The sequence below is a fragment of the Anser brachyrhynchus genome, assembly GCF_964034855.1.
Source record: "Anser brachyrhynchus genome assembly, chromosome: 19".
Classification (NCBI taxonomy): domain Eukaryota; kingdom Metazoa; phylum Chordata; class Aves; order Anseriformes; family Anatidae; genus Anser; species Anser brachyrhynchus.
The window spans coordinates 3790232-3814934 of NC_137712.1; the positions used below are offsets into that span (position 1 = coordinate 3790232).

General features: G+C 50.4%; 1 protein-coding gene across 7 annotated transcripts; it reads right to left on the minus strand.

The window, feature by feature from the left end:
* Positions 1 to 1063: 1063 nt before the first annotated feature.
* On the minus strand, positions 1064 to 23650 carry LOC308180585 (uncharacterized protein). Of its 7 annotated transcripts, XM_080562529.1 has the most exons (10): positions 23463 to 23572; positions 23273 to 23316; positions 22843 to 22979; positions 21194 to 21272; positions 17763 to 19357; positions 16736 to 16795; positions 14245 to 14380; positions 13286 to 13403; positions 11976 to 12083; positions 1064 to 9950 (listed from the first exon to the last, which is right to left on the minus strand). In XM_080562529.1, the coding sequence occupies exons 5-10, from the start codon at positions 17785 to 17787 to the stop codon at positions 9918 to 9920; spliced, it is 480 nt and encodes a 159-aa protein (XP_080418655.1). In that variant the 5' UTR covers positions 17788 to 19357; positions 21194 to 21272; positions 22843 to 22979; positions 23273 to 23316; positions 23463 to 23572; the 3' UTR covers positions 1064 to 9917. The 7 variants fall into 7 exon arrangements, 3 of the variants coding, with proteins under 3 accessions (XP_080418655.1, XP_080418656.1, XP_080418657.1); XM_080562530.1 differs by lacking the exon at positions 11976 to 12083 and having other exon boundaries at positions 23463 to 23566; XM_080562531.1 differs by lacking the exons at positions 1064 to 9950; positions 11976 to 12083 and adding an exon at positions 12176 to 12279 and having other exon boundaries at positions 23463 to 23566.
* Positions 23651 to 24703: the final 1053 nt, after the last annotated feature.

Consider the following 24703-nt stretch of genomic DNA (forward strand, 5'->3'; position numbering starts at 1 on the left):
AGCTCCCCCTAACTCTGCACAAAACGACTTCACGTGGGAGATGAAGGTCGCGATACAGGTTCACGAGTCCTGGGAAATGGAGCTGACCCAGCGCTTTCCCCTGAACCGTAAGGACTTCTGAAAATTAGAGAGCTAAGCGTAATAAGGCCACTCTCCAATAGCTTCCAGAAGGAGGTATCAGTCAGGCTGAACTGTGCAGCTCTGTGCAGAGACAAAAGCCCATCTCAATCTTCATTAGAAGCTGATTAAGTCTCCAAGTGATTTCCGCTTTGCTGACCTCTCTGCTGGACCCAAGGGCCCCAGGTTTGAGCTGCAGAGACCGGGTTCCCATTCTGGTGGTGATCACGTTGCATCAGGGCAGTCCCAGACACCAAGACGGGTGCTATATGGCAGCAGCTCTGACTGGTCTGTTAATTGCATCCAACACATCCACTCCTTTTTGCAGTTTTTTTCCTCAGATTTAACACTTGGATTTGCTGAGATCTTTTAAGAGGCAGCAGGGCACAGCTGTGATCAAAGCGAACTGCAGCGTGAAAATGCAATGTTTTTTATGGAGCTAAAGTAAGTAGTGTTTTGCAATTCTCTGGCACTTTTCAGCAAAATATCACATTTAGCATGTTGAAATAGCACCCGTTTGCTGCACCTGCTGCAGCAGAGGTGCTGCCCGGGCTGTTGCATGGCCCTGCATGTGTGAACTCTGTCTTGTTACAGCACAGACTCCAGCAAGTGTGGCCATAAACAGCACTTAGTGATGCATAATATATGAAAATGGCTCACGCTGAGCTTTTAGATACAGAAGGATTTTTTTTTTTCTCTTAATACTATTACAACATTCTCCTGCAGCCATGGAAGCAGTGTCATAAATATTTAAAAGGAGGTTTAAAAGACCCAATCTGTGCAGACTGAATATTTATGGCCCCCAGAACCCTGACCTTTAGATTTAGGGTAAGGCACACATAAACCAGCCTTATTAAACCGTACACCACAGGTCAGCCTGGGGATCAGGTCAGAACTGAAAGCTCCTTCTGGGTACTTAGCATTTTTAAAGTTCCCAGTGGTAAACAAGCAGAGTGCAATGAAGAATGACTCTATTTGAAGCCTGACGAGGTGCCTGCCGTCAGGGGAAGAGATGGGGCACACAAAGCCCAGCAAGGCTGGTGCAGGGATGCCTGGTGCCAGCCCAAGCAGTCCCAAGAGAGGATAATTAGCACTGGGGTAAATCAACAAATATTGGCCACAGTGTTGGAGGCAGAGAGAAAATGCAACGCTGGCTGCTCCCAGAGGAATTGCTTGCAATTCTGGAGAGTTTGTCTGGCCTCTGCTTTCTTGGATTTGTCCCCCTATAGCACTAAATCCCCGGTTACACAGAGCCGGGTGTGTTCAGCTGAATGAGGACCTCTTTGCCTTCATTCAGGTTTTTCTAGCAGACCCGCTGCAGCTAAATACTTCAATCAGAGCCAATCAGAGATTTTCAAAACCACCATGCCTCCCAGCTGGCACATCTTTTTTTTTTTTTTTTTTTTCTTTTTTTGTTCCGTTTCTCGAGAATTATGACTCACGCTCCGTGTTTTCAAGTTAAAGCCTTGCATTCCCTCTGCACGCTCAGCCCAGTGCCTTCCTCCTCCAAACCCCTGCCCGAGATGGAGCCAACGGGGGGGGGACATGAGCTGCAGGGACACAGGGTTTGGAGGGGGGTGTAGCTAAGGGAGCGCACAGCATCTCTTGTGTTTTTTGGAGCCAGGCCTTCAAGAGCTCAAAAGCCCTTCAGCTCTGCATGTAGTCAGGAGTTTGAAATGCTCCTCTGATGTATTTGCATATTTAAAAATAAGGGAGAGGCAAGAAGATAAAAGGGAAGAGTCTGTGCACGGCAGGCAGTGACCTGCTCACAGGGAACACAGAAAGCTGCTGAAATCCCAGACATGGTACTGGAAAACAAAAACTCCATGAATTTTATATCAATTTTTTTTTGCTTGTTCTCGGCCTGCTCCCTCCCTCTCCTTTTCTTGATTTTGTGCTCTCCCTCCCCCGGGAGAAGCAGCCCACCTCCGGCACAGCAAGCTGCAGGCAGAGGGGGCTGTGCTGCCCCAGGGACAGGCAGGGGGGGGCTGCAGGTACCCAGCAGGAGGCTGCGGTGGGCTCCCTGGGTTCCTGCACCCAGGGGTCCTGCCCCGCAGCCCCACGCTGCAAACCCACAGGGTCCGGAGCCCAGCGTGGGGTGTGCTGGGCAGCCCCAAACCAGCACTGCCTGTTGGCTCATGTGTCCGTGGGGCCAAAAATATGTGACTGACAGAGCCACCCGACATTTGACATCCACAACGCTCCTGGCAAAGTCCGTCGTGGTGGAGGTGAAGGAAAACGGGCAGAGGCAGCGGGAAGGATGCTCGGGTTTCTGGCGGTTTGCGCTCCAGCTGGACCACGTGCAACAGAGCCCATGTGTTAAATAACCCGAGCCCAGCGTGGATGAGCAAGGAGCAAAGCTAAAGTGCCACTTAGAGCTTAATGGGGTTGGTAACAAGTGCTGGTTGCTCGGTTTGGACGTCGCATTTTGAACTCATTTGCAGCGCGATGCCAGATGAGCACCATTCAGATGCCACTTAGAGTCCTGCGGGAAGAGTTACTGCAGGGAGCGTTTGCGGCTGGGTTTTTGTGTGTGCTGCCTTGTTTCCAAGCACAATTTTCCCGTCTAGTCAGTGGCTGGTAATAATCAACAGGGCAAACATGCTTCTCTTGCTTTGCCGATGACGGGCTTTCTATGATTTGTGTCCACTTCTGTGAGGCGTTCCTAGCCCTCTGCTATATCACTGCATTAATCCTGCTGCTGCTAATAACCATCTACAAGGTGTACGCCACAAGTTCTCCAAGGGAATTGCACATCATTTTTCTGATATTCCCAGATTTGTTAGCTGGAATTGATCCTGCTGCTCCATTAGCTGGAAAACAAACAAACCCACAGCCAAGCTGGCTGCATGCTTATTGCTAGGAACCTGCTAGAAAAGACAAAAGAGCCAATATTGCCATTAATAGGTCCACAGGGGCATTTTGAGAAGAGCTTCCATGTCCTCACTTTGCTCTGAACCTTCACAAAGCCTTCAGTGCTTCCTTCTGGCCTGAGCCAAAAGCTGCTGCAGATGATCCCTGCGCTCCCCAGGCTTGTTCCCCGTGGGGACCCACCGGGATCTGCTTTTCTCCTCCTGTTAGTGTCCTCCCAGGACTGCTGACAGCTTGGAGAGTCGCAAGGGGAAGCCGGGACATCTCTCTGTCTCAGCTCCTTGCACAGACATCGGGTCAAAGAAGCCTTTCACCATCCCAGGCTCCAACCAGTCCCTTCATACAGGGAGCAAAGGAGCAAGCCTGGGGGCTTGGGTCTTTCTCTACCTAACCCCTGTTATTGTTGTTTTTTGCAATCCCAATGAAATATCCTTAAAATTTATCTTCCTCTCCACCTTGGACAGTGCCAGAGATCCCGGGGGTGCTGCTGGCACGCAGGCATCGGGGCTGCTTCGCCTGCTTCCCCAGGAAGCGCTGCCGCCTGCCAACCCGGCCAGAGATGGTTCCTGCAGCCCGGGGAGCCAGAAAGAGTAACTGCAATAATTCCTTTTGTATGTAAATACTTGGAAGGCGTTCAGATGGGCAGAGCTGCGTGGAGCACAGAAGGCCTTGGCAGGTGCAGGAAGGATCCGTTAGTGGGGGCGGCCATCAGACACCCAGAAAGGGGTGCTGGCTTTTGGGGGGGTTAACACCTGCTGGGGTCCAGCTCTCATCTGGGGTGGCAAAGGCAAGGATGAAACCTGAACCCCTGGAATCAGACCTATTTGTGGTCCCGGGAGGATCTGTCCCCATCCTGTTGCATTTGGAAGCCTCTTTGCAGAGGAAAAGGTTTTCTCACAGACGTCCTGAGGGAACCCCGGGGAATTTTTGTCACCTGAGAATTCAGGAGCAGTCTCACTGCCTTGTTCCCTGGGGTGTTCAGCAAGCTTGCCTCCTGCTGGGGTTGTTTTCACAGGCTTCTTTTCACCACAGGCCGCCTCTGAGCCTGGTGGTCTCGGTGGCCGGAGGGGACCTCAGGGACTTGCCCTGTCCCCAAGGATCCCTCCAGGGCTTGTGCCCTCCATGCTCCAGCTCCTGGGATTTCAGCGCCTGCCTGGGAACGAGCAAGGAGCCGATGGAGTGAAGCCATTTACAGAAGGCAGGAGATGATATACATCAGCAGAGCAAACCTTTATGGGTGTTTGGCTAGCAGCTCTTTGTAGGCACTTGGCACATTAGCAGGGATGCTGCCACTTATTGTGTAATAGTCAGCTTAAACCCTCTCCTTTTATTCCCCTTACTCTGCAATACTCAGAGCAATAAAAACCCCACCCGAGGGCGACAAATAATCACCTTTACCATTTGCCCCTGAGCCTGATGTGCTCGCTGCTGGAAAGCTGGCTGGGAGCGTGCCAAGGGCTTGTCTGTGCTGCCTGGGGGGTGAGCAACACAGGGACACCCCACATCTCTGCTGCCCCCCAGCTGGGATGGCAACACCCCAAGTGGGTGAAGGGGAAGGGGACAGTTTGGAGCAAACACGCCCAGGCCACCTGAAAAAAACCTTTCTGGTTTGAAACTGGTCCCGCTTTCCTTTTCTGTCCACAGGGGTGAGGCAGAGCCAAGCCTGCAAAGGGAGCTGGGCTGGTGTTGTCTCTGGCTCAAAGGCTCTCCAATAGCAGCGGTTTTTAAAAATTAAATGCTGGCGTCCGCTTGTATTTGCATTGTGTAACGTCCTTACCCGATGCAATCACTTCATATCACTGTTCTTCAAATCCTCTGGGGCATCTGCAGCGAGCAGAGTGCCCAGGTCAAGTATAAACCTTCTGGTTTATTTGGGAACGCGTGTGTCGGTGTTACCACCGCATTAATGAGCCGCGTAAATCACGGCCAGTTGTTAAATAACGAGGGGGGGGAGGAGGGGAAGGCAGGAGGGGCTCTGTACCTTTTGCAGGCAGAGCTTTGCAGCGACAGGAATGAGCTGTGTCGGTGTTACAACTTGCCAGCTTGGAGGACATAAGTTTCCCATCCAAATATTGCTTCTTCAGAGGCTTTTGCTGCTCCCAAGGGATCCTGCAGAAATTTGTAAAGCCCAACTTCAGCATGTCCTTAGAAGGGTTTTACAGAAGGCTAATATGAATGCAAATTTTGGTTATTAATAACAAGGCAGAGGGAGGCAGGCTGCTCGTCTTTTTGAGGCTCTCCCTGCAAGACTGGGATGCAGAGGTCGGACTCGGACGCCTGTCGCTGGCTCCCAGACGCACCGGGATTTTTCTGGTTTGCCCATCACCCTTCAGTCTGCACATGGAAAAAGCCCAGTCCCGACAGGCATTTGTCACTTCTGCATAATACACTGCTATTACTTTAGTATTAAAGCAAAAGACAGGGGGGGAAGTGGGAAAACAGACATATTGCTTGGCTGCAATCGTATTTTTTTTTTCTGGCTGCCTTCCTTCCGTCTCCGGCTGTCCCTAAAGCCAACATCCTCTCCAGCCTCAGAGCCTCACCAGAGCCCTGCAATGCAGACGGGTAGGATGGGTTTGTCACTGGATAGGATATTTTGGAAGAATATTTGGAAGAATAGGATGCTATGTGCCAGCCAGGTGGCACAAGGTATTGCAGCCAGACCCACAGTGCAAACCTGGACCAGGAAACTTCCACAAACGCACCTTTACGCCACGGTAAACAGCTGCTGGATGGGGAGGGAGTGTGGGGCTGGTAGTCCATTTTTGCCTAAGAGGCTGCTCATGACACTTGTAAAAAGTTTATATTTCCTATCCATTTTATCAAGGAGGTTTTATTTCCTCTGTGTTTTCCCTCCGCAAGATTGACACTCACATTTCTGGTGGAAGCGCTTCTTCACTTGCTGCAGATGTGCTGAAATCTTAATATAGCTTAAATCCTCTCCGCTCCCTTTCCTGAGAATACAAACCGGGATGGTATAAGGCAGAATTGTTATTTTAGTTACCACTCTCCTATGTCACCTTCACAAATCCATCATAATATTCCTGCATACAGGTTGGAGTGAATTACCGTTGGCAAAGGTGTTTTGGGAGCTTTGAGTTTTGATGTGACAAATCAGGTGTGATAAAAAAAAAAAAAGTTCATAACAATGCCATCTATTACAAAAAAAAAAGCAATAATAATAATATATATATAAATAGGGGTTATTTCTATAATGAGCTTTAAGTATTTCAGTATTACACAGATTACTGGAAAAAAGCTGGTAGGCACCATCAGCTGCGTCCCTCCTGCAGAACCTGACCTCCTCACTTCCCTCCAGGCTGTGGACGCAGCCTAACGAAGGCACCAAGGTAACTGGGAAATGAACACATCACACAGGGAGACTGTTTGGTTATGGGACTGGAGTGGCTGAACTCAAATATGCTCAAAAAGCTTGGGAAAAAATTGGGGTCGGAAAGTTGTGGGTTGGGCCCACCCCAACCCACCCCTGATAAAAGGGACTCAGGTGTCGCAGTGAATCATCCCGAGGCACAACCCCGGCTTACTGGAAACGAAACACCCGCTAGAGAGACGTCACCTGTGCACTGATCTGCAGCCTTCCCCAGTCTGATCTGAAACACCCTGCTGAAAACAGGAAGAAAAATGTTAGGTGCATCCAGCAACACCGGGACAGAGTTTTCCCTTCTCTCCTTTTTCTCGGTGTCAGATCATTTGGATCATTCCCTGGGTCATTTAGATGGAGGAGACGTGCTTGCTTGCACTTGGTCAGGTCTGGAATCAGTCATCCACAGGGCAAAGAGTGACAATATTTCCTGCCCACGTAATCTGCCACGTGAAAGAAATGAGGCTTGCGTGGTGCTTGGGCTGAGCTGATCTTTATTTCCTGGAAAGACACATTCCCTGAGCACATCATAATTATTGACACGAAGGTTCAGAACGGCGTGCTGCTAGGGGATGTCAGCCACACGAACAGGTCCCATCTGCCCTGCTCCCGGAGCTGAGCTGCCACCTGGGCTGCCTGGGGTTTGGCTGGGATTGCCTGCACGTCCCCATCCCGTGGGGATGGCATCTGCAAATCCCCGTCCTGCAGGGCCCCAGGGAGGCCGAGCAATAAAGCAACGATGGACCCCATCTCTCTGGCAGGAGGTTGAGCTGGCCCTCAGATTGCAGGTGGTTGTAGTGCAGCAGGGAGGGCTTCAAAGCGGGGGGTCCCTCAGCACCCCCCTTCCAGCCAGCTACAAAGACGACGACCCTCCAGGTTTTGGCTGTGCCAGGGTTATGGGGTGTGTGTTGATGACAAGGCGGGGATATGGGTAGAAGCATGGCCAAGCTGTGCTTGCTCATAGTCAAAAAACATATTGGAAAAGCGCTGCTTATTCCAGACAGCTCAGAGCCAGGCAGGGAAAAGTGGCTGAAAATAAAAACCCTGCCCATGTGTTTTGCCCCAGCTCCTGACCAAGCCAGCCTGCTACGGCATCTCTGGAGCAGTGGGATTCCTCAAATCCAGCCTCCCTTTCCCCCAACAGCTCCCAGGCAAGGTGAATGAGTGCCTTGGAAAGGAGGGGGAAGGAAAACACAGGAACTGCAAAAGAAAAGTGGTTTCACCATTTTGCCCCTTGATTACTTCACACTGCTCGCACGCCAAATTTCTGCAGAGAGCAGCAGCCGCGGTTTGAAGCCCGACAGAACCCATCAGCACAAGAGCCGTGGGTTGTGCTCCCCCGATTGCCTCCATCACGCCTGCACCCGGAGCAGAGCCCCCACTTGTTTCACTTGGCAGCCCCCTGCGCAAACCCAATCCATTTCCACCTCCGCTGGCGCGCAGCCCCGCTGCACGTTTTCCTCCTTATATCAAAGCTGACATTTGCAAATTGATCTATTTATACATAATCCCTTCTTCTGCTGAGGTGTTTTTTTAACCGGGCTAGAACGAGACAGACACTCATTTTTTTATTTAATAGCGAGATTCCATCAATGCCTCAAGCTGCGCGTTTTGCACCCGCAGGAGTCGGGTATTTACGTGCCGGAATAATGAACCATCAGCTGAGGGGCTGCAGAGTGACAGGGACGTTCTGCGTTTTATGGCCTTTAGTGAAAACAGTCCCCAGTCAATAACTACCTATTTTCTCGAGAGAAGACCCTATTTGCAATTGATATTTTCAGGGGAACCGTACACTCAGAGCAGGGCAGTGGCACAGGGTGAGATGTCGCTGTGTCGGAAATAGCCAACATCAGGCATTGATCTTCATCTAGATGTGGCTGTGTGGGACCCAGAGCTGGAGAAATGTAATAACAACCTGATTTTCTATTTTCTCTGCTGAGATGAGTAGCTTTGGAGCTCCATTATTGCACCCCATTTCTGTGATTTAATTTTAGGGTTTTTTGCATGTCAAATGCTGCTCCAGACACCTGGCAGGGAGCATCCTCAGCCCTGAAGCACGCTGGCGGCAGAGGGACATCACCCCGAGGGCTCCCCTGCTCACCTGGTCTGGACCCAACCTGCCAGACACAAACAGCATGGCTGGACAGGACCCAAAATCTTCACAATTGGAGCGATTCCAACACCTGCAATGGAGCAACAGGAAGGGAACTTGCCCCAACCAAGCTGCTGACAACCTGCTCCTCTGCTACACCATCCTCGGGCAGCTCAGTCCCACATTTCGGTGAGAGCAGGGCCAGGCACTGGATTCATTTTTACCAAAAAACCTGTATTTGCTGATGAACTCTTCCCAGAAATGCAGAGCAAACTTCAGCGTAATGCAGGGCTTAAAAACTCCAGCAGCTGTAAGCAGGAGATGTTTTGAAGCGTTTGATAAAAAACTAGTCCTTGCTTCCAGGCTGGCAAAGTTTCACTTTATATTTCTCCCTCTATGGAAGATTTTAGAGTAGGGAGGATTTTAAATACATCCACATAATGCAGCTTCAGACAGCAAACAGGATTAAAACCCGACTCCAGAAAACGAAAGGAAGTCAGATTACTTGTCAAAATTAAATTTGCCTTTGGATGCCATTACTTCCTACATTAAAAACCTCTGGGGATTAGGAGATAAAAGAGCTAAATCCAATCTGGAGACAGGCTCAGAGGAAAATGTCAGCCAGCCGGTAATCCAGGCTCTTTTCTTTAATAGGATCTTCCCGAAGTCAAAGAAAGTGAGAATAATTATTTAATTCCATTTGGAAGCCGGGCTTCCTTATCGACCCGGCTCAGCACCACTGTCTCCGCGGTGAATCAGCCGGTGGCCCAGCCCTCGCAGCTCCACGAGGTGTTGGCTTCGCCCTCCGTGCAAAACGGGCCCTGCAGCTGCTCCGTGCCCTCAGCACCAGCATCCGAGGACCCAGCAGGATGGGGCCGTTCCTGGCAGGTTCCCCTCTGTGTTCTGAAGCACGGAGCCAACCCTGCAGCCTGCCCCAACCATCCTCGCCCCCAAAAGACTGTAACCATGGTTGCACAGCTATCTGCAGGCACGGTTATCTGCACGGACACACGTGCACTGACACGGGGGACGATTTAATTTTTTGGTGGGGTACAACCGCCACGAGGAGCCCCATGCCATCCGACGTGCTGATAGATTCGCGCCGAAGTTTTCTTTAATCCAAGCACCAGACAAAGCTCCTCGGCCACCACCGTGGATGAAAATCAGCGATCAATAAGCATCAAAATGCCTTAGGGCTTAGGGAGAGACCTGAGGCGAGCAGCGGCGGTGGTGGAGGCGTGCTCTGGTTGCCAAAGCCGGGGAGAGCAGGAGATGGACTGCGCTTTGGGGTCTCGTTTAATGAGGGCCCGGGTGACCCTGGGAGCTCAATAGGTGGGCGAGAAGCAAATACTTGCTATGAGAGTGCTATTTTTAATAGGAGAAGGGAGAGCGGGAGTCTCTGGAGCTAGAGAGATCACGCGCTGGAGTTCAGCTGAACGCGTGTCAAACTGCAGGTCAAGAACTGTTTATCCACAGACACTCGCTGCTCTGAAAAGGAAACAAAAAGCAGCCGTGGAAAGAGGCGGCGGGGCTCTACCAGTGAGTAGGGAGAACAAAGGCTCCACCAGCCCCTGGTGACTTTGGGTCTGGAAAACGCACCTGCTCGCACAGGGAGGGCAGCTGGGGACTGCTGGGCGAGGAGGAGGGTACGGGACATCTAACGCTTTCTGCTGGGACATTACAGGGGTCTGTGCAGGAGCGGGGCTGACAACCCCCACCTTGCCTCAACCACAAACACTGCCAGACCCAGGGGACTCCCCCCCCCTCACCTCCCATCCGAAATTAAAGACTTGCCGCTAGCCTTCAGCTCATCAAAATTACGCACATGCAAATGGGAAGGACGGCAGGGCCAAACGCAGCATCTTCAGATGTCGTTTGCTTAAACCAACACACCCCCAGGCTCAAACGAGGGGCAGTGAGGGAAAAAAACTGCAGTGAGGCCGGCCGAGTGGATGCACTGGAGGGGACTCGAGCTGGCAATGAGGGTTTAATAACACAGGAACTGGTTTGGGTGACGTGCCCCCCCCCCCCCCCACGCCGGGATGCCACTGCCAGCTTTATCCCTTTATCCGTGCCAGCCCTGCCTGTGCCACTTTTGACAAAGCAAAGGTGGCCCGTCACGCCTGATGCCTTTTTTTTTTTTTTAATTAAACTAGCTGTAGGGAAATATAACATTTTCCTTCAGTAATTCATCCCCACGGCTCCCCTATTTTGTCATTTTAATTAAAGCCAGCCCCAGCCACAGTTTGGATGTTTGCAGCGATTAGTATTAAATCAAGCTCAGGCCTCGGGGACTGGTCCCTCGTCTGCTTTCGGTTGGGTTTTTACAGCAAAAACCAACAGGACCTGGGGCTGAGTGCCTGAAAAGGGCAGCACAGGCACCGAGGCAGAGATCCGGGGCTCGGCTGGGGCAGGATTTTGCCCCTTTGGTGGCGCTGCCCCTGCCTCTGCTCACCATGGCCAGTCCCAACCGAGCTGGAGTTTCACCCACGTACCCTGACTTGATTCTTCTCTGGAGGAAGCACTCCGTTTTAATTGTTTCTCATTAAACACACCCTCACTGCTCACCTTGTATACACAGAGGGATAGAGAGTTGTTAGGGTTTAATTTAAGGGAGGCAAAGGGGCTGGGAGCTCAGCTGCCACCCCAGCCCTGCCCATCCTTCCCTCCCCTGCAATCCCTGCCAGCACGTGCACCTCTTTCAGCCGGAATTTTTAACGCCCAGCCTGAACCTGCCTTTCTTTGAGGTTAAATAATTTGCCCGCAGCTGCTTTAATCATTGTTGCTCTGTTAATCGTGAGTTATACGGTATTCAGAGATTTTGTTAAGCCCACAGCTTCGGGGAAAGGTAGTTACTTGGGTCTCACACATTTCACTTGTAAAAAAGCTCTCATGTTAGCCTCGGAGGTGTCAGAGCAAAGGTGGAGAAGCGTGACCCGTGAATCAGCTAATGGCTCAGAAACAAAGAGAGGAACAAAGGAGGAAAACACCCAGGAAGGATTTGTTAAATCTAATTTCTCCATGATTGCCTTGCCTGGGCCCGGTTCAGAGGATTTCTGAGCAGCAGCATGGTGGTACTCGGTGTTTTGGGTGACTGGTGGAGCCCAGGAATTGCCGTGCTGCCAGGGCACAGCTCCGCCACTGCCACAACCTTGAGTTTCGCCCCCAGCTGCTTCTTGGCAGGGAGCAGCAGCTGGAGGTGCACAGGGCCAGACCCAGGTACAAGCCCCCCCCGGCTGCTTTTTGACCCCCAGCAGATCCCCCTGGGGCCAGCACCCATCCCCACAGCCCCCCCAGGGGCTCAGCTCATTTTAACAACCCAGCTGCTTGGGGGGAGAGGGCGGCTGAGCCCCGTGCCTGCCCCAGAGGCTGGAGCCAACAGGGAACCCGGGCTGGCAGCACAGTTACCCGAGCAATAAAACCCTAAACAAACACCCCAAATCCACCGGCTGAAGCCACACAGGGTTCTGTGTGCGGATGAAGGTGAGAAAGCTCCCCCAGGATGTCAGGTACCTTTGCTTGACCTTGCAGATGGGCACAGGAGGACGCTCGGCGCTCGCTGCGGCACGGGGGCGAGCGGCGGCCAAGGGGGGAAGCAAAAGGCAGGCAGCGCTGCCAGCTCTGCCCGCCCGAGCACCAGCAGATGGAAGAAACAGGAGGAAGCATCGCAGAGTGAGTCAAGACTGTGATTTTGCACAAGGGAAAACTGTTCCTCCTCCCCACAGCAAAAAAATAAAAAAAAATAAAATAGTTATCTGTCAACAAATCTTCAGGATTGTGCAGAACACGAGCGGGTGACGAGCCCTCACAGGGACACCTGAAACAGCACCAGCTTTTTCTAGCTGGAATTACGCTGGTTTGGTGAAAACGTACACAGAATTAAAAGCTATGGAAACCAAGGGCTTCACAGCCAGAAGCAGGAGTCGTGCTTTGGTTTCTCATCCCCTGCGCAGTCAGAGGAGGAGAGCAGCTGCTGCCGCCCCCTGCTTCCCCCCACGGCGCTCAGCACCGCCAGCAAGCTCCGGCCCATCTTCCCTATGAGAGCCACATCCACCACATCTGCCTCACCTTGACCCCTAGAAAATGAGATTGCGTATACAAAGAAATCGAAGTCTGGATACAGAGACCCCAGAGAAATGACAACCTTCTCTAAATGCCAAGTAAAAAATAAAAATACTTCGGTAACAACCCTAGCCTCAGAGGGGAAGGACCAAAACGCTTGCACAAACCTAAAGGTGGAGGAAGATCCCAAAACTCCTCTCTTCCACCAGACTTCCACAGCCTCCTTGGTAATGACTTAGTACTTAATTAAGAGTGGTTAAAGTTATTCGTCACACCTGACTTAGGCTTGTCTATGAGGAGAAAAGCTGCGGAGGCTTTGCACAGAGGAAGGTGGTTTAACCCCTTCCCCCCCCCCCCCCCAGTATCTCCGACCTGCTCCCCGGTCTCCTCCCGGGGCTCCGCACATCAGCAGCAGCCAGTTCCCAGGTGTTGGGAAGGCTGGGTCTGATCCAGGTCCCAGTCCACGTAGCACAAGCCAGGCAAGCCAAATCAAAGGACTGCAAAGCAAAGCGCTCATCCACAGGGTGACTGTGGCTGCAGAGCAGCAGATGCAGCCCAGACCTGGCGTGCAAAGCTGGGCATGCTGTGGGCTTGCAGTAAACACCCTGCGACCTGCTTGCTGACCCGCCTGTCTTGGGGTGAAGGGATGTATTGCACACATCCACACGGCTTTATGTAAGGGCTACAGAGATGCTTAAGAATAAATTAAGTGCATCCAACTCCCCTCAGAACGATGAATCAATCTCATTTGCATGTCTCACCCACAACTCCCGAAGTGCTGATGCTGGGAGAAAGTTCCTCCAGTTTTCTTTTTTCTCCTTGTCTGTCCTCACACGCATTTCTCCAACCTCCCTCGTGTCTTGGGCAGCCAACGCCACGCTGCGAGGATGAGATGAGTCAAACCCCCTGGAGGAGGGTGGGCACCTGCCCACATTTTACCACTTTTGTGAGGGTGTTTTACAAGCCCACAGCATGCACAGGCTCGTCTGCTCTGCTCATCCCCCCACACTGCCATCCCCAGCGATTAAGGGCTCGTAGCCCTGGCTCAGGCTGCCCTGTGGGGTCGTCCCCTTGCTGCTCCCCTCCCACCCTGCTCTAGCCAAGAGCTCACCTGTTTCCAGTGGGCAAAGTGTGTTCATTGATAGCAAAACAGCTCACGGTTGCTAAATGTGGGTGTTCTTGCACTGACCTGGGACAATCAGCACTCCTGGTTAAATTAGCACCAGGGCATTGTTCCACTCTGGTGCTGCAGCCACCTCTGACCAGAATTGAGTTTTCATTGCCAGATATTTCCGTGCCTTCCTACCTACCACATCGCCAGTGGGACCTGACCCCGCATCAGCTACTAAAAAAAATTCTGTAGATACTTCAGGTGCAGAGACTCCGGGCTCCTGCGTTTTATTGCAAAGGAATCAGTTTTGCATTACAAAGGCCAGCGAGGAAACCTTCCTGTGCTGGGTCTGCACTTCTCCTCTTGATGCTAACACAAGCTATAAACCGAGCTCACTGAAAGCCTAAAATATTTACTGATCATCCTACTTCTGCTAGCCACGTGGAAGTAATCGCCATGGAGTAAACCAGAGAAAAGATCCATTTATAGCTCTCAGGGAACATTTTTCCCTGAAGGAAGTTACCACCTCTCCCCGAAATGTATGAGCTTTGGTCTCCCAACGTACACGTGACACTTTTTTTCTCCTTTTCTCTCCCAAAATCAACACACCCGCTGGCAGCGAGGATGGAGGAGAAATGCTGAGGACCAGGAGGAGACGTGCACCGCAGGCACTGGCGAAGCTCTCGGGGTGATGTGGCTCTCCCTTTACCCACTGGTAGAAATCCGGAGGTGTAAATGTGTGCACCTAAGGAAGCGAATGAAAGGCTGAGCCTCCTCTATTTAGGCCAAGTACATCTCCAGGGTGGGATTCTCACCACGGAGCCTCAGCGAGCAGCCAGGATGCCCACTGGAGACCCAGAACAAGGAGCTAACCGTGCTGAGCGACGTCCGCGTGTGCCTGCGGGCTGCCAGCAAGGAAACTCGGCATGAAGCCGCCTGCTGGACGGGGAGCAGAGGAAAAGAGTTATGGGGGGGATGCTGCCTGTGCTAATTGCCAGTTCAGAGATCAATACAATTATAACCCTTGGGCATACCGCCTTTGGCTTACCGGGAGGTAACGCATTTCTGGGATTTCATCCTAATCCCTAATGTTTATCATCACCTGCTTCCAAACGGAAATCTGGGTATTAAAGATGGTCCTCGCGGAGGGGCTGGCTGCACAGTAAGGGGGCTGTGACACGAGGTGGCAGTCCCCAGGGCCATGTCCCTGCCCCGTGGGGTCTGCCTGGGGCTCACATCATGCTCATCCACGGGCATAGGGCAGACACCAGAGCCCCCGTGCAGCCCAGCACCCTGCAGCTCCACGCCTCTTTCCACAGAAAGACTATTCACAGGCAGTGAATAAAAAAAAAATGATGTAGTACCAGCTTTACAGGGTTGGCTCGCTGGTACGGAGTAGGAGGAAGCCTTCAAACCCCAGCACTCATTACGAGGCATACATCCGCGGCTGTTGTGCGTAATAGTCTGTTCCTAATGAAGCTTGAACTGAAGCCAGTGAAATCGTACAAATGTAAGAGAGAGGGGAAAAAACAGGCCTGGTGCTTTAAGTCTGCATTAAATCTTGCCTGCTGAATAGCTGTTAAATATCACGGATCGGTTTGCACCTGTGGGTGATGAGAGGCAGCAACCCTGCACCTGCTGCGTTTCATGGTCAGGCCCAGCACGCCAGGTATCTGAGACATGGGCTGCAAAATACGTACCTACACGTGTTGGTAGACATGATCAGCATTGTATGAAATTCTTCAATGGTTTTGCACAGTCTGCTGAGCCACTGTAATGAGGAGGAGGAGGAGGAGCATTTACACAAACCTGCAGTTTATGAATGTGCCATTTATACGCTAAACTTGACTGCTGTTTATCGGACTGGATCTGGCAGCTCAGAGTGAGCTGGAAACAGCAAATCACTTAGTACATTGCCTCCAAAACTAAGCTAAATAAGACTCTGGGGAGCAAGGCAGTCCATGGTCACTGCCTCCATCATATTCTTTACTCTCGACATGTTTTTTTTCTGCGGTTTACATTACAGTGGGGCTACAGAAGCATCTGCTCCAATCTTTAACTGTATCAGCTTCCTAATAGAGATGCTCTGGTTTTATTTTCTTTTAATTTTTAAAAATTTTAATTTTCTTCTCTGAACATCAATGGAAAGAAAGATGCAATGTTGTCAGAGGTGTGAGTGGAGAGAGAATATTTTATAGGGCTGCTCACCTATTCCTGTACAGCCTCTGCCTGCACAGCTTTGCCAGGGACTTTATCAGGCACTTCATCCAACTCCCAGACAATCAGCGGCCTTGCTTTTAGTACTTACCGACCCTCATTTGGCACCACCTCACACTTGAGGGCTCTGGAGGGGGCTCAGAGCAATTCCCTGCAGTTGCGCCCACAAAGAGCTGAATTTGGGGGAACGGAGCTGCGCGGGGTCTGCACTGCCATCCGCTTCTGATAACAGCAGCACTGCGAGGGCAAGGTGCACGAGCCCCGTGTTTACTCACATCCGTGTGCTCATCAGGTGAGGAGCAGTGCAGTGCATAATCTTCTGTGACAAACAGATTTTTCCCCAGGAATCTCATAAAGGACTTGGAAAGGACATTTATGGCTTCATAAAGCACTTTGCTAACGACTTGCTTTACCACTGCTAAATCAACTGAAATCATTTAGCACTGTCCTCCTGTAACTTTCCACATTTGGTCTACAGGGGAAGAAAAAAAAAAAAGAGTGCTGACATTTGCAAAATACATCTCAACCCATATTAGATGGTGTTAATTAAAATGACTTGCTGGGTAATGAGCTACAAGGGAAAAAAAAGAAATCAATCAGAGGCTTAGTGCAATTAAAGCCAGCTAGCCCAGCTCTGCGCCAGCGTGGCGGCACCAGCACCCCTGGCATGGGGCAGATCCTGCATCCCCACAGCATTACGGGCTGTGATGGGGCTCGGGCATGTTGTGGGACTGAAAGCTCCAGTGCCAAGGGGCAGCAAAGGCCTCTGCAGCCCTCTCCTTCCAGCATTCCTCGCCCCATCCCCGAAAACAGAGCATTTCCATCATTGCTGGAGACTGAACACCATGCATGTGGTGCTGAGCCCGGTGCTGCCCTGCCTCACCTGCCTTCACGCGCAGCCAGTGCCTCAAGACCTGCCTCCGATCAACACCGGCGGATAAGTCTAAGAACAAGAAAAAAAAAAAAAAAAAAGCAATGGGAATAGGGAGGAAAAAACAACAGTATGAAGGAAATGGGCTATTTCTTCCCCCAGAAGGTGCCTTTCAGGTGGTTAGGTCGTGGTGCAAATTAACAGTGTGCTGGGACACCATTGCAGGCATTCTGTGCATTTGGAGACTGAATTACCAAATTAAATGTGACCCTGTCTCCAAAGAGGGGAATTTCAGTGCTGTGCTGTGGGGGGAAGCTTAGCCGTACTGTCTCTAAGCATTTTGCAGCTTCTGCTCCAAAATTCATGTAAACGTCTGCCTTAGCTTAAGTGCTTCCTCAACACCGGCGTTTGCCGAGCAGGGGCCTATTGCAGGCAGTGCAATACAAGGCTTCTGCTGCTGAAGCTCTTATTAAGTGTCAGAACAAAATGGGCAAAACTTGCTCGTAAAAGGAGCCCAGCTGACAGCAGCAGGGTAAGTGCTTTTTATTCATCTTCCAAAAAGGTACTTTCAGGCGAGCAGCAATAAAACCTCCCTGCTTGGCCCAGGCCAGACGATGCTGTCCTGGAGGATGATATGCCAAGACAGGGAGGAAGCTCAGTCTTGCAGGCGTGCCACCAAGCCCATACAGCAAGCAATAAATAACCATAATGGGCCCTTTTCACTGCTTCTCTCTTGAGGCTGTCACCCAAGTCACCAAACTGTGGAATTGCATTCACCATTTTAACTGTTTCTAAGAGAACTGAGGACGGAGTTAAAATTGAACAGAAGACGCAGTTTTCTCCTCTCTCCAGCTCTCCTCACCCTGCGTGTTCAGTCACAGCCCAGAACCATAAAATCACAGAACGGCTTGGCTTGGGAGGGACCTCAAAGATCCTCTCGTTCCACCCCCCTGCCACGGACAGGAAACAATACACCTTTCCAATTTTTAAATAAAGAAGTTATCACTGCACGAGTGTCCGGGCACCTCCCTGCTCTCACCTGCTGTTCTGTCCTCCCTGGTCATCTCTTGTGTGAGCAACAGGAGCCAGGGCAGAGCAGACCTAGGTCGGCAGGCAGATAAATGCAGAGGAGGATGAGCATCTTCTGCTGCAGGGCCAAGGCAGAGCTCTCCTCCCAGCTTGCTCTTGCTCCGTTACTCTGCCTCTAACAACAAGGCACAGCTGGGATGGCTCTGCAGGAGGAGAAGCCCTGGGTGAGCCTTGACCAGAAAGCCTTTCCCCTGCTCACACACACACGTGGCAAAGGGGAGTAGAAAATCCCTACTTGTCATCAGCAGCAGAGCAGGCACAATCAAGGGGAGCCAGGATTTCAGCTGCCAACAACAAGTGGCATCATGGCACGGATCCTTCACTTCATAACACGGACCCAGATAAATGATAAGCACTGCCAGAAAGATCTGAGAGAAGGCAACTCTCCGGCCAGCCAGACCAGAAGAGAACTTTATTTATTCCGGCAAAGCCCCCGGTGACCATCAGAAGGATGGCCGCATACACACTCCAGATTTAATTTCCCTAAATGATGCATTGTTAGGAGGGACGGGAGCTGTGGAAGCGCTCCGGCAAGTCTGTTTGCAGTGATATACCGAAGGCAGCTCCGAAATGTCATAGCCGTGATACGGCACTTCAGAGGACGGGGCGGATCATCGATCCAGATTTAGGCCTGTGTAAAAGCAGCTCATGTGCAGCAGCACACCTTTATGAAAACCCCTCCACCTCCCTGCCGACAGTGATAAATTCCCCTGCGTTTCCCCAGCGAGGGACCGGAGTGCCAGCCATCCCTCGGGGGAAGGCAGACCCAGGGAGACAAGTCAGATAGAGGTCGGGAGCGAAGCGGGGGGGGGGGCGTATAAAGCAAGGGGGATGTAGCAGAGCTGGGAAAAAGCTTTTTGACAAAGCCGAGTACCCCCACAGGGCTGGGAGAGCACCAGGTGCCCCCATCGCAGACAGCCCGGGAGGGATGCGCCCCCCCACAGCATTGCGGTGCCGTGCCTGCTCTTCACACCTCGGGAAGACTGAAGCATCTCCCCCACACGTTCACAGCCAGCAAAAGTGTTCACATTCTCTTAAAGGAAGACTCCAAGCAAACAAACGGGAGTATAAGCGATTCATCACCGTCTGAAAAATGATTCTCTTTGATTTGTGAAGCTCTCAAAGGGTAAAATAGGGAAACGGGCATGCTTGGTCACACCTGAGCTGCCTTCGGAATAGCTCCTCTTCGGGGATGCGTGGTCATTTTTAATTATCTACGCTGAGAGGGTATGTTTGGGTAACTGCAAGAAAGATGGGAGGATATATATAAAAACCCCCTTCTTTTCAGAAGGGATTTTTACAGAAACCGAGCCAAGTGTACACCATCACCCTTGTATCCAGACTTGAAAGACTCCAGATCTAGCACAGGGACATTTGCTAAGGGAAGATGGGAGCTCCTGGCTCAGAGCAGCCGCTACCAGAGGCACCAGGCAGACTCCACCGTTGTCTCTTCCTCACCACCAACTGATTCTGTCCAGGAGGGCGGTGCAGCTCTCCATCCCTCCAAAGCACTGGGCATGTGTCAGGAGCAGCGTGTAACCAGCACTGTGAGAGGGGTGAAAAAAAGAATCACTCTTTCCTGTAAACTTAGCAGGACTCTTCAGGAAAAAATAAATATAAAATTGCCTGTGTCATTAAAATAAAAGTATGGCTTAAAGAAATCATCAGAGGTAGAGACGCCAGAGAAGCCTGTTGCCTTCTGAAAACACTTATCAGCATCTTTGTCAGAAAGAAAGCTTTATTCTCTTCCTTGATAAACTACCGTGAATGATGGAATGCAGAAATAAATGATGAATGAAATGCCTTAATTAAATACAAACTGAGAGCAACTTGGGGCATTGTATTTTAATTCAGTCCTTTGACAGCACTTCATAAGCCTTAGGACAACATCTCACATTTTGTAATGCAAATGAGCTGCTGCACTGGCAACCTTCACCCCCCAACAGGAAAGATGGGAGAGCTGAGAGCTTTGGAAAAGACACCTCCCAGGAGCCAAGTGGAATTTGCCTTTTTTTTTTTAAATAGGAAAAATGTTGGGGTAAGCAGTTTCCCCAGGACTCAAGAGGCAAAGTCCTGCAAGCTGCGAGCACCCTGGGCAGCCCAGCCAGGCTAGGTGGGATTCCCAAGGAGCTGCTGGAGCAACCCACCAAGACCATGGCAGAGGAAATTCCATCGCCCTGGGAGGAAGCATTCCCACAGTCTGGGACCATAGGACGTGGGAGAAAACACGCACTGCAGTGCATGAGGTGCTGCCAGAGGAGGGACTTGCCTGAGCATTACAGACCTGGCTGAAAGGCAGGAAGAGTATGAGCAGAAGGGGGTCACAAAGGTTTAGGGTGACAAAACCCATTACAATTCTAGGAACTGTCTTTTTAAACAATTTTAGAGACTTGCTATGTTCCACCCCAGGCACCAAACCTACACACCCTTCTGGGATTAACGTGAAGAATAGCTGCTCAACCAATGCTGGCATCGCCTACCATTAACGTGTAGGGGCCAATTAAATTATCAGTGCAGTCAGATTGCAAATGCCTCTCACAAAGCAATATTTCACCTTCAGTCCCCATCATCATGCAGTGCAAAAAAAGAACAGAAAGAGCATTCCCTCTGCGGGAATTTTCTTCTTTTCTCTCTCTGCTAGTCCTTCCAGATCTAATAAACAGGGCTAATAGACAGCTACATCCAAAGATTTACTGCATTTAAGCCCGACACGAGGATCCGGAGATGTAGCCCTTAAGCACTGATTTGTATTCAGCACGAGACGCTCGCTCGGGGAGCAATGCCAAACTCAGTGCTGAAATTCCTGATTTCACAGTGGAAGACTTAAAAGGCTACGAGCACAATGTCATCAGAGAAGGTCTGAACTCGTTCATGAGTTTTTTAATAAGACTCTCAAGCTCCCCGTTTGGGTTACGGGAGGATTTATGGGTTTAGAGAAGAGCGCTTCTCAAGACGTTTTATCAGAAGTTCCAACAGGAAGGGAATAACTCCGTGGCAGACAAACGACAGCGCCAGGGCTGGTGACAGGAGCTGGCTCCCACAGCTGGATGTGCTCCCATCTGAATCCCCTCCAGGGCCTGAACGACACCCCTCTTTCCCAGAAAGGGTAAAGAAGCAGGAGGCTCATCCACAACCCACATTGTGTTCTTTTGCCTCCAAAATTTCAAGCCTTCAGGTACTACAAGGAGCCTAGAAACATTTCCAAGCTTTCCTAACGTCTTGGAGAAAAAAGAAGAGCCTCCAGGATCTCACTGATTTGGGGCTCATACAAAAAGCAGGATTTGAGGTCCTGCAGGAGGGCGGGCAGATCCATTCACACCCTGCTGTGAGCACATCTCCCGCATCCTCCTCGGAGGCACTGCGGTGCCCATCACTGCTCACCTCTGGTGGACAAAGTGACAGCTCCTTGCTCCGCCATCACTATTAATCATCTCGTTAATGAAGGCTTGGAAAACCAGTCCTGGAGACGGGGGGAAGGGAAAGAAAGGATGAGATCAGCAAACTAATCCATCTCTAAGATTTTTTTAAGCTTTTGACTATAGATTTCTTCTTTCCAGAGTCTGCCAGAGCAGGGAGGGGGTGAGACCTGTGCAGTTAAACAAATCAATTGATGAATTTTCTCCATGACATTCAAGGGCTGAGTCCTGGGCTAATCATAAAAAGGCACTGCCAGAGGATTTTAATAAATCCCCTTAATTAAGTGATATGTTTTAGAATTAAATTATGATGAAAACTATAAATCCTTTCCCAATGAATGGAGTTCAGTGTGTACAGAGGGAGCAGGACATCCCTCTTCTATCTTTCTGTTTTTCCCCTCCTTAATACAACAGGATTCAAACAATTAATTATCAAACAATACAGGAAGCCATGTCATTTATCACCCTGCAATCCAGCCTTTTGAGAAGTGGGATTTAACCTTGCACTAACTAATCCTGTGCTGGCAGAACAGTTTAAGGCTTTTTTTTTTCCCCCCCTTCTTCCTTCCCCTCCTCGCTGAAGGACTCCGGGGCTAGTGCCCTCAGCTTGCCAATGCCCCTTTGGAAACCTTGTCCCTCTGCCTCACCTGCGATGCGGTGCTCAGCCAGCCAGCCCCATGGACGTGCAAGCAGAGGTGGTGTTTGCACCACTTGGTGCTCACAGAAAGCACAGGGAGCTGCCTTCGTACGTAAGGAGTTCATACAGGGAGAGCTACAATAAGATGGGGCGAGGTAGATGGGTCACTTGTCCCTGACCCCAAGAGACTGTGCCCGTGTGCCTCATTGATAGTCACAGCCAGCAATGGCACCAAGCTCAGCTCCAGCAGGAACAGCTTGGTGCCCTGCTCCTGCCCTTGCAGGGACCCCTGGTCACACAGATGGTGCTTGCCCGCAGCTCTGCGGTACACGGCTTCCTGGATTGAGAAACATCCCTGTGGGACCGAGCTCAGCATCTTGCAGCATCCCACAGGGCAGGTGAATGGCTGTCAGGCAGGAAATTGCAGGTGGGGCAAGAGAGATCCCGGTCTGATCCCCTTGGCCAGAGCCAAGGGCAGGGCAGAGGCATTCACTGCTGTAAATTGGCATTAAGGAATAGAGCAAAGCATTAAAAAAAGGGGCTGGTGGACAGAGGAGAGTTACAGCAGGACCCCAGAGGAGGGAAGGGATGGTCTCAGCACCCTCCCCATGCTTCTGTGCTGATGACTCTGCCGGGGTGGTTTCTCAAGAGCTGGTTTATCTCCTACACTGAACACAGCGCTCATACATTCAGTACAGGGAGACCTTGACCCAGGACAGCTGAGAGCAGGAAAGAATAGAGAGATGTAAAGGAAAACAGTTCTGGAGAGGGGGGAAAAAAAGTGTATATAGCACAAAGCTTTACCTGCACAATGGGTTGCTTTAGCTGTAGCATTGTTATACAATGCAAAAGCTGCCATAATGCAGTGCAGGGAGAGTCAATATGAACTGGAGAGAAACTTAACAAGAGAGATTGCTCCCCAAGACACAGCCTTGTCACAGCTGATGCAAACAGAGGCTCTTTGTTAGCATATTTACCTTGCTCCACGATCATTTACTTGCTGCATAAATAGAACTGTTCATTTTCTTCTCCCAGCCAGCTCTTCTCCTCCATGGGGATATCAGTGCAAATAGCTCAGGGTATCAGGCCAATGTAATATCCTTTTCCAACAAGGCTGCCGGTAATTGCAGGAAGAAAAGGAGAAGACAAAAAAAAATCAGTTGTAATAGCTGCTGAAAAGTTGCAATTAAAGCAAAGAAAATACACAAAAGGAATAATACAGTACTAAGAAAATAGTAACTAAAATAGGAACTTCCTTGATATTAACTTATCTGTAGCTGTAGCAGGACCAGTGCCCTGCTGCTATTTCTGTAACCTCCAGAAGCTACACCAAGAACAAGAGCAGCACTTAGCACGCAGCCATTGCTTTCACTTTTCAATACACCACTCCATCGCTGAGCAACTTACCGAGCAGCACAACAGCCAGTTGAATTTTTCCAATTAATCTCCTTCTGAAAGAGAAATAACTTGGGGTCAATAAATTCACACGAGAGTTTTCCACGTTCATCTGAAAATGCCTGTTGTTCAATAAAAACCCTGAATGCTGATAGGATTTATCAGTTTCCAAATGCTACCAGCACTAAACCTTTTGGCTTACCTCTACTTCAAACTATCCACAGGGGCGCTTCTTGCCCCCTCAGTCTGCAGGGAACAAGAGGGGGAGCAGCTGCTGGCATTTTATGGGGCAAAAGCAATCAGGAGCTTCACCTGGCGAAAGCCTTGGTTTACTACCACCTGTCTCTGAATTGCCCTCTCAGATCTTGGTAAATACAGCAAGTCTGAATACTTTCCAGGGCCTCCCACCCTGAAAACATTTTCTGGGGTTTTTCATTAACTTTGCCACAAACACCACTGGTTATAGAACAGAGGTCCTTTGCACAGGGACATTCAAAAGTGTCACCTTGAGTGGCATGTACGCACGTCACCTCTGTATTGCCAAGCAGCCCACTGGGCCTGTGCTTCTGGCAGGTGCAAAAATCCCCTTTAATCATGAGAAATGATAAAGTGGGAGAAAGAAGAGCAGTATCTGCTGTTTATCCATCCCCTAGTGAAAGAGAGAATCAAAAAATTTCCCCATTCAAACTCTCTTGAAAGACGGCAACTGGTGAAATGTAACTTGCTGCTGGTAAAAACACAATTGTTTTCAATAATTAATATACAAGATACTTTAAAGAAAAGCAGAGGTCTCGTGGAGTGGAAGGTGCAATTATTGTTTCATTAAAGATTGATTGCGTGTGCGGCCATTCATTTGAATAATGGCTCTGCTGACACCTTAAATGGAATGATAAATGAGGTTTGGTGTACTGCTGTGACTTGATACACAAGTTGGCTCATGGATGCTAGTGAGAAACAGCAGCATCCCTCCAGCCCCAAAGGTCACCTGAAATATTAAAGAGCTGAAGATCAAGTAACAATGAATAAGGTCGAACAGAATGTTACGGTGACAGGACTGGAATTAATTGGGTGATAATTGTCTTACATTTTTGCCTTTATTTTTAGTTTATTTTTCTTATGAAAAGAACCCAGAGGCATGGCCCCGCTTGGCAGTGAAATGCAGCGCGCTTGCCACCAGCCGCAGCAGAACAGTTTCTCTTCTCAGGGGGAAAGCAAGGTGCCCCCAGCAAGCGGCAGGGGCCATCTGGGAAAGGGGCTTCCTAAATCCCAGCTCTGGGCCTGGTGGGATGCTCATCATTCCCATCCCAGCCCCAAAAGAAGCCTGGAGGGCAATGCTCGCTGAGAGTACCCCTACTGTCACCCAGAGTGTTTGTGCTTGAGATAAAAGTGTGGTTCCCACGATGTTTTTCTCCAGCTGCTTGTCTGGGGAGAGCAGAGGGGGTG

What these genes read in the sequence shown, in the direction of transcription:
- LOC308180585 (XM_080562529.1), bottom strand. Translation starts at nt 17,787, where the DNA reads ATGACCAGGGAGGACAGAACAGCAG. An exon ending in CAGGGAGGACAGAACAGCAG is followed by an intron (nt 16,796 to 17,762) that starts GTGAGAGCAGGG and finishes TCTTGTTCTTAG; the next exon opens with ACTTATCCGCCGGTGTTGAT. An exon ending in CTGGCTGCGCGTGAAGGCAG is followed by an intron (nt 14,381 to 16,735) that starts GTGAGGCAGGGC and finishes TCGCTTCCTTAG; the next exon opens with GTGCACACATTTACACCTCC.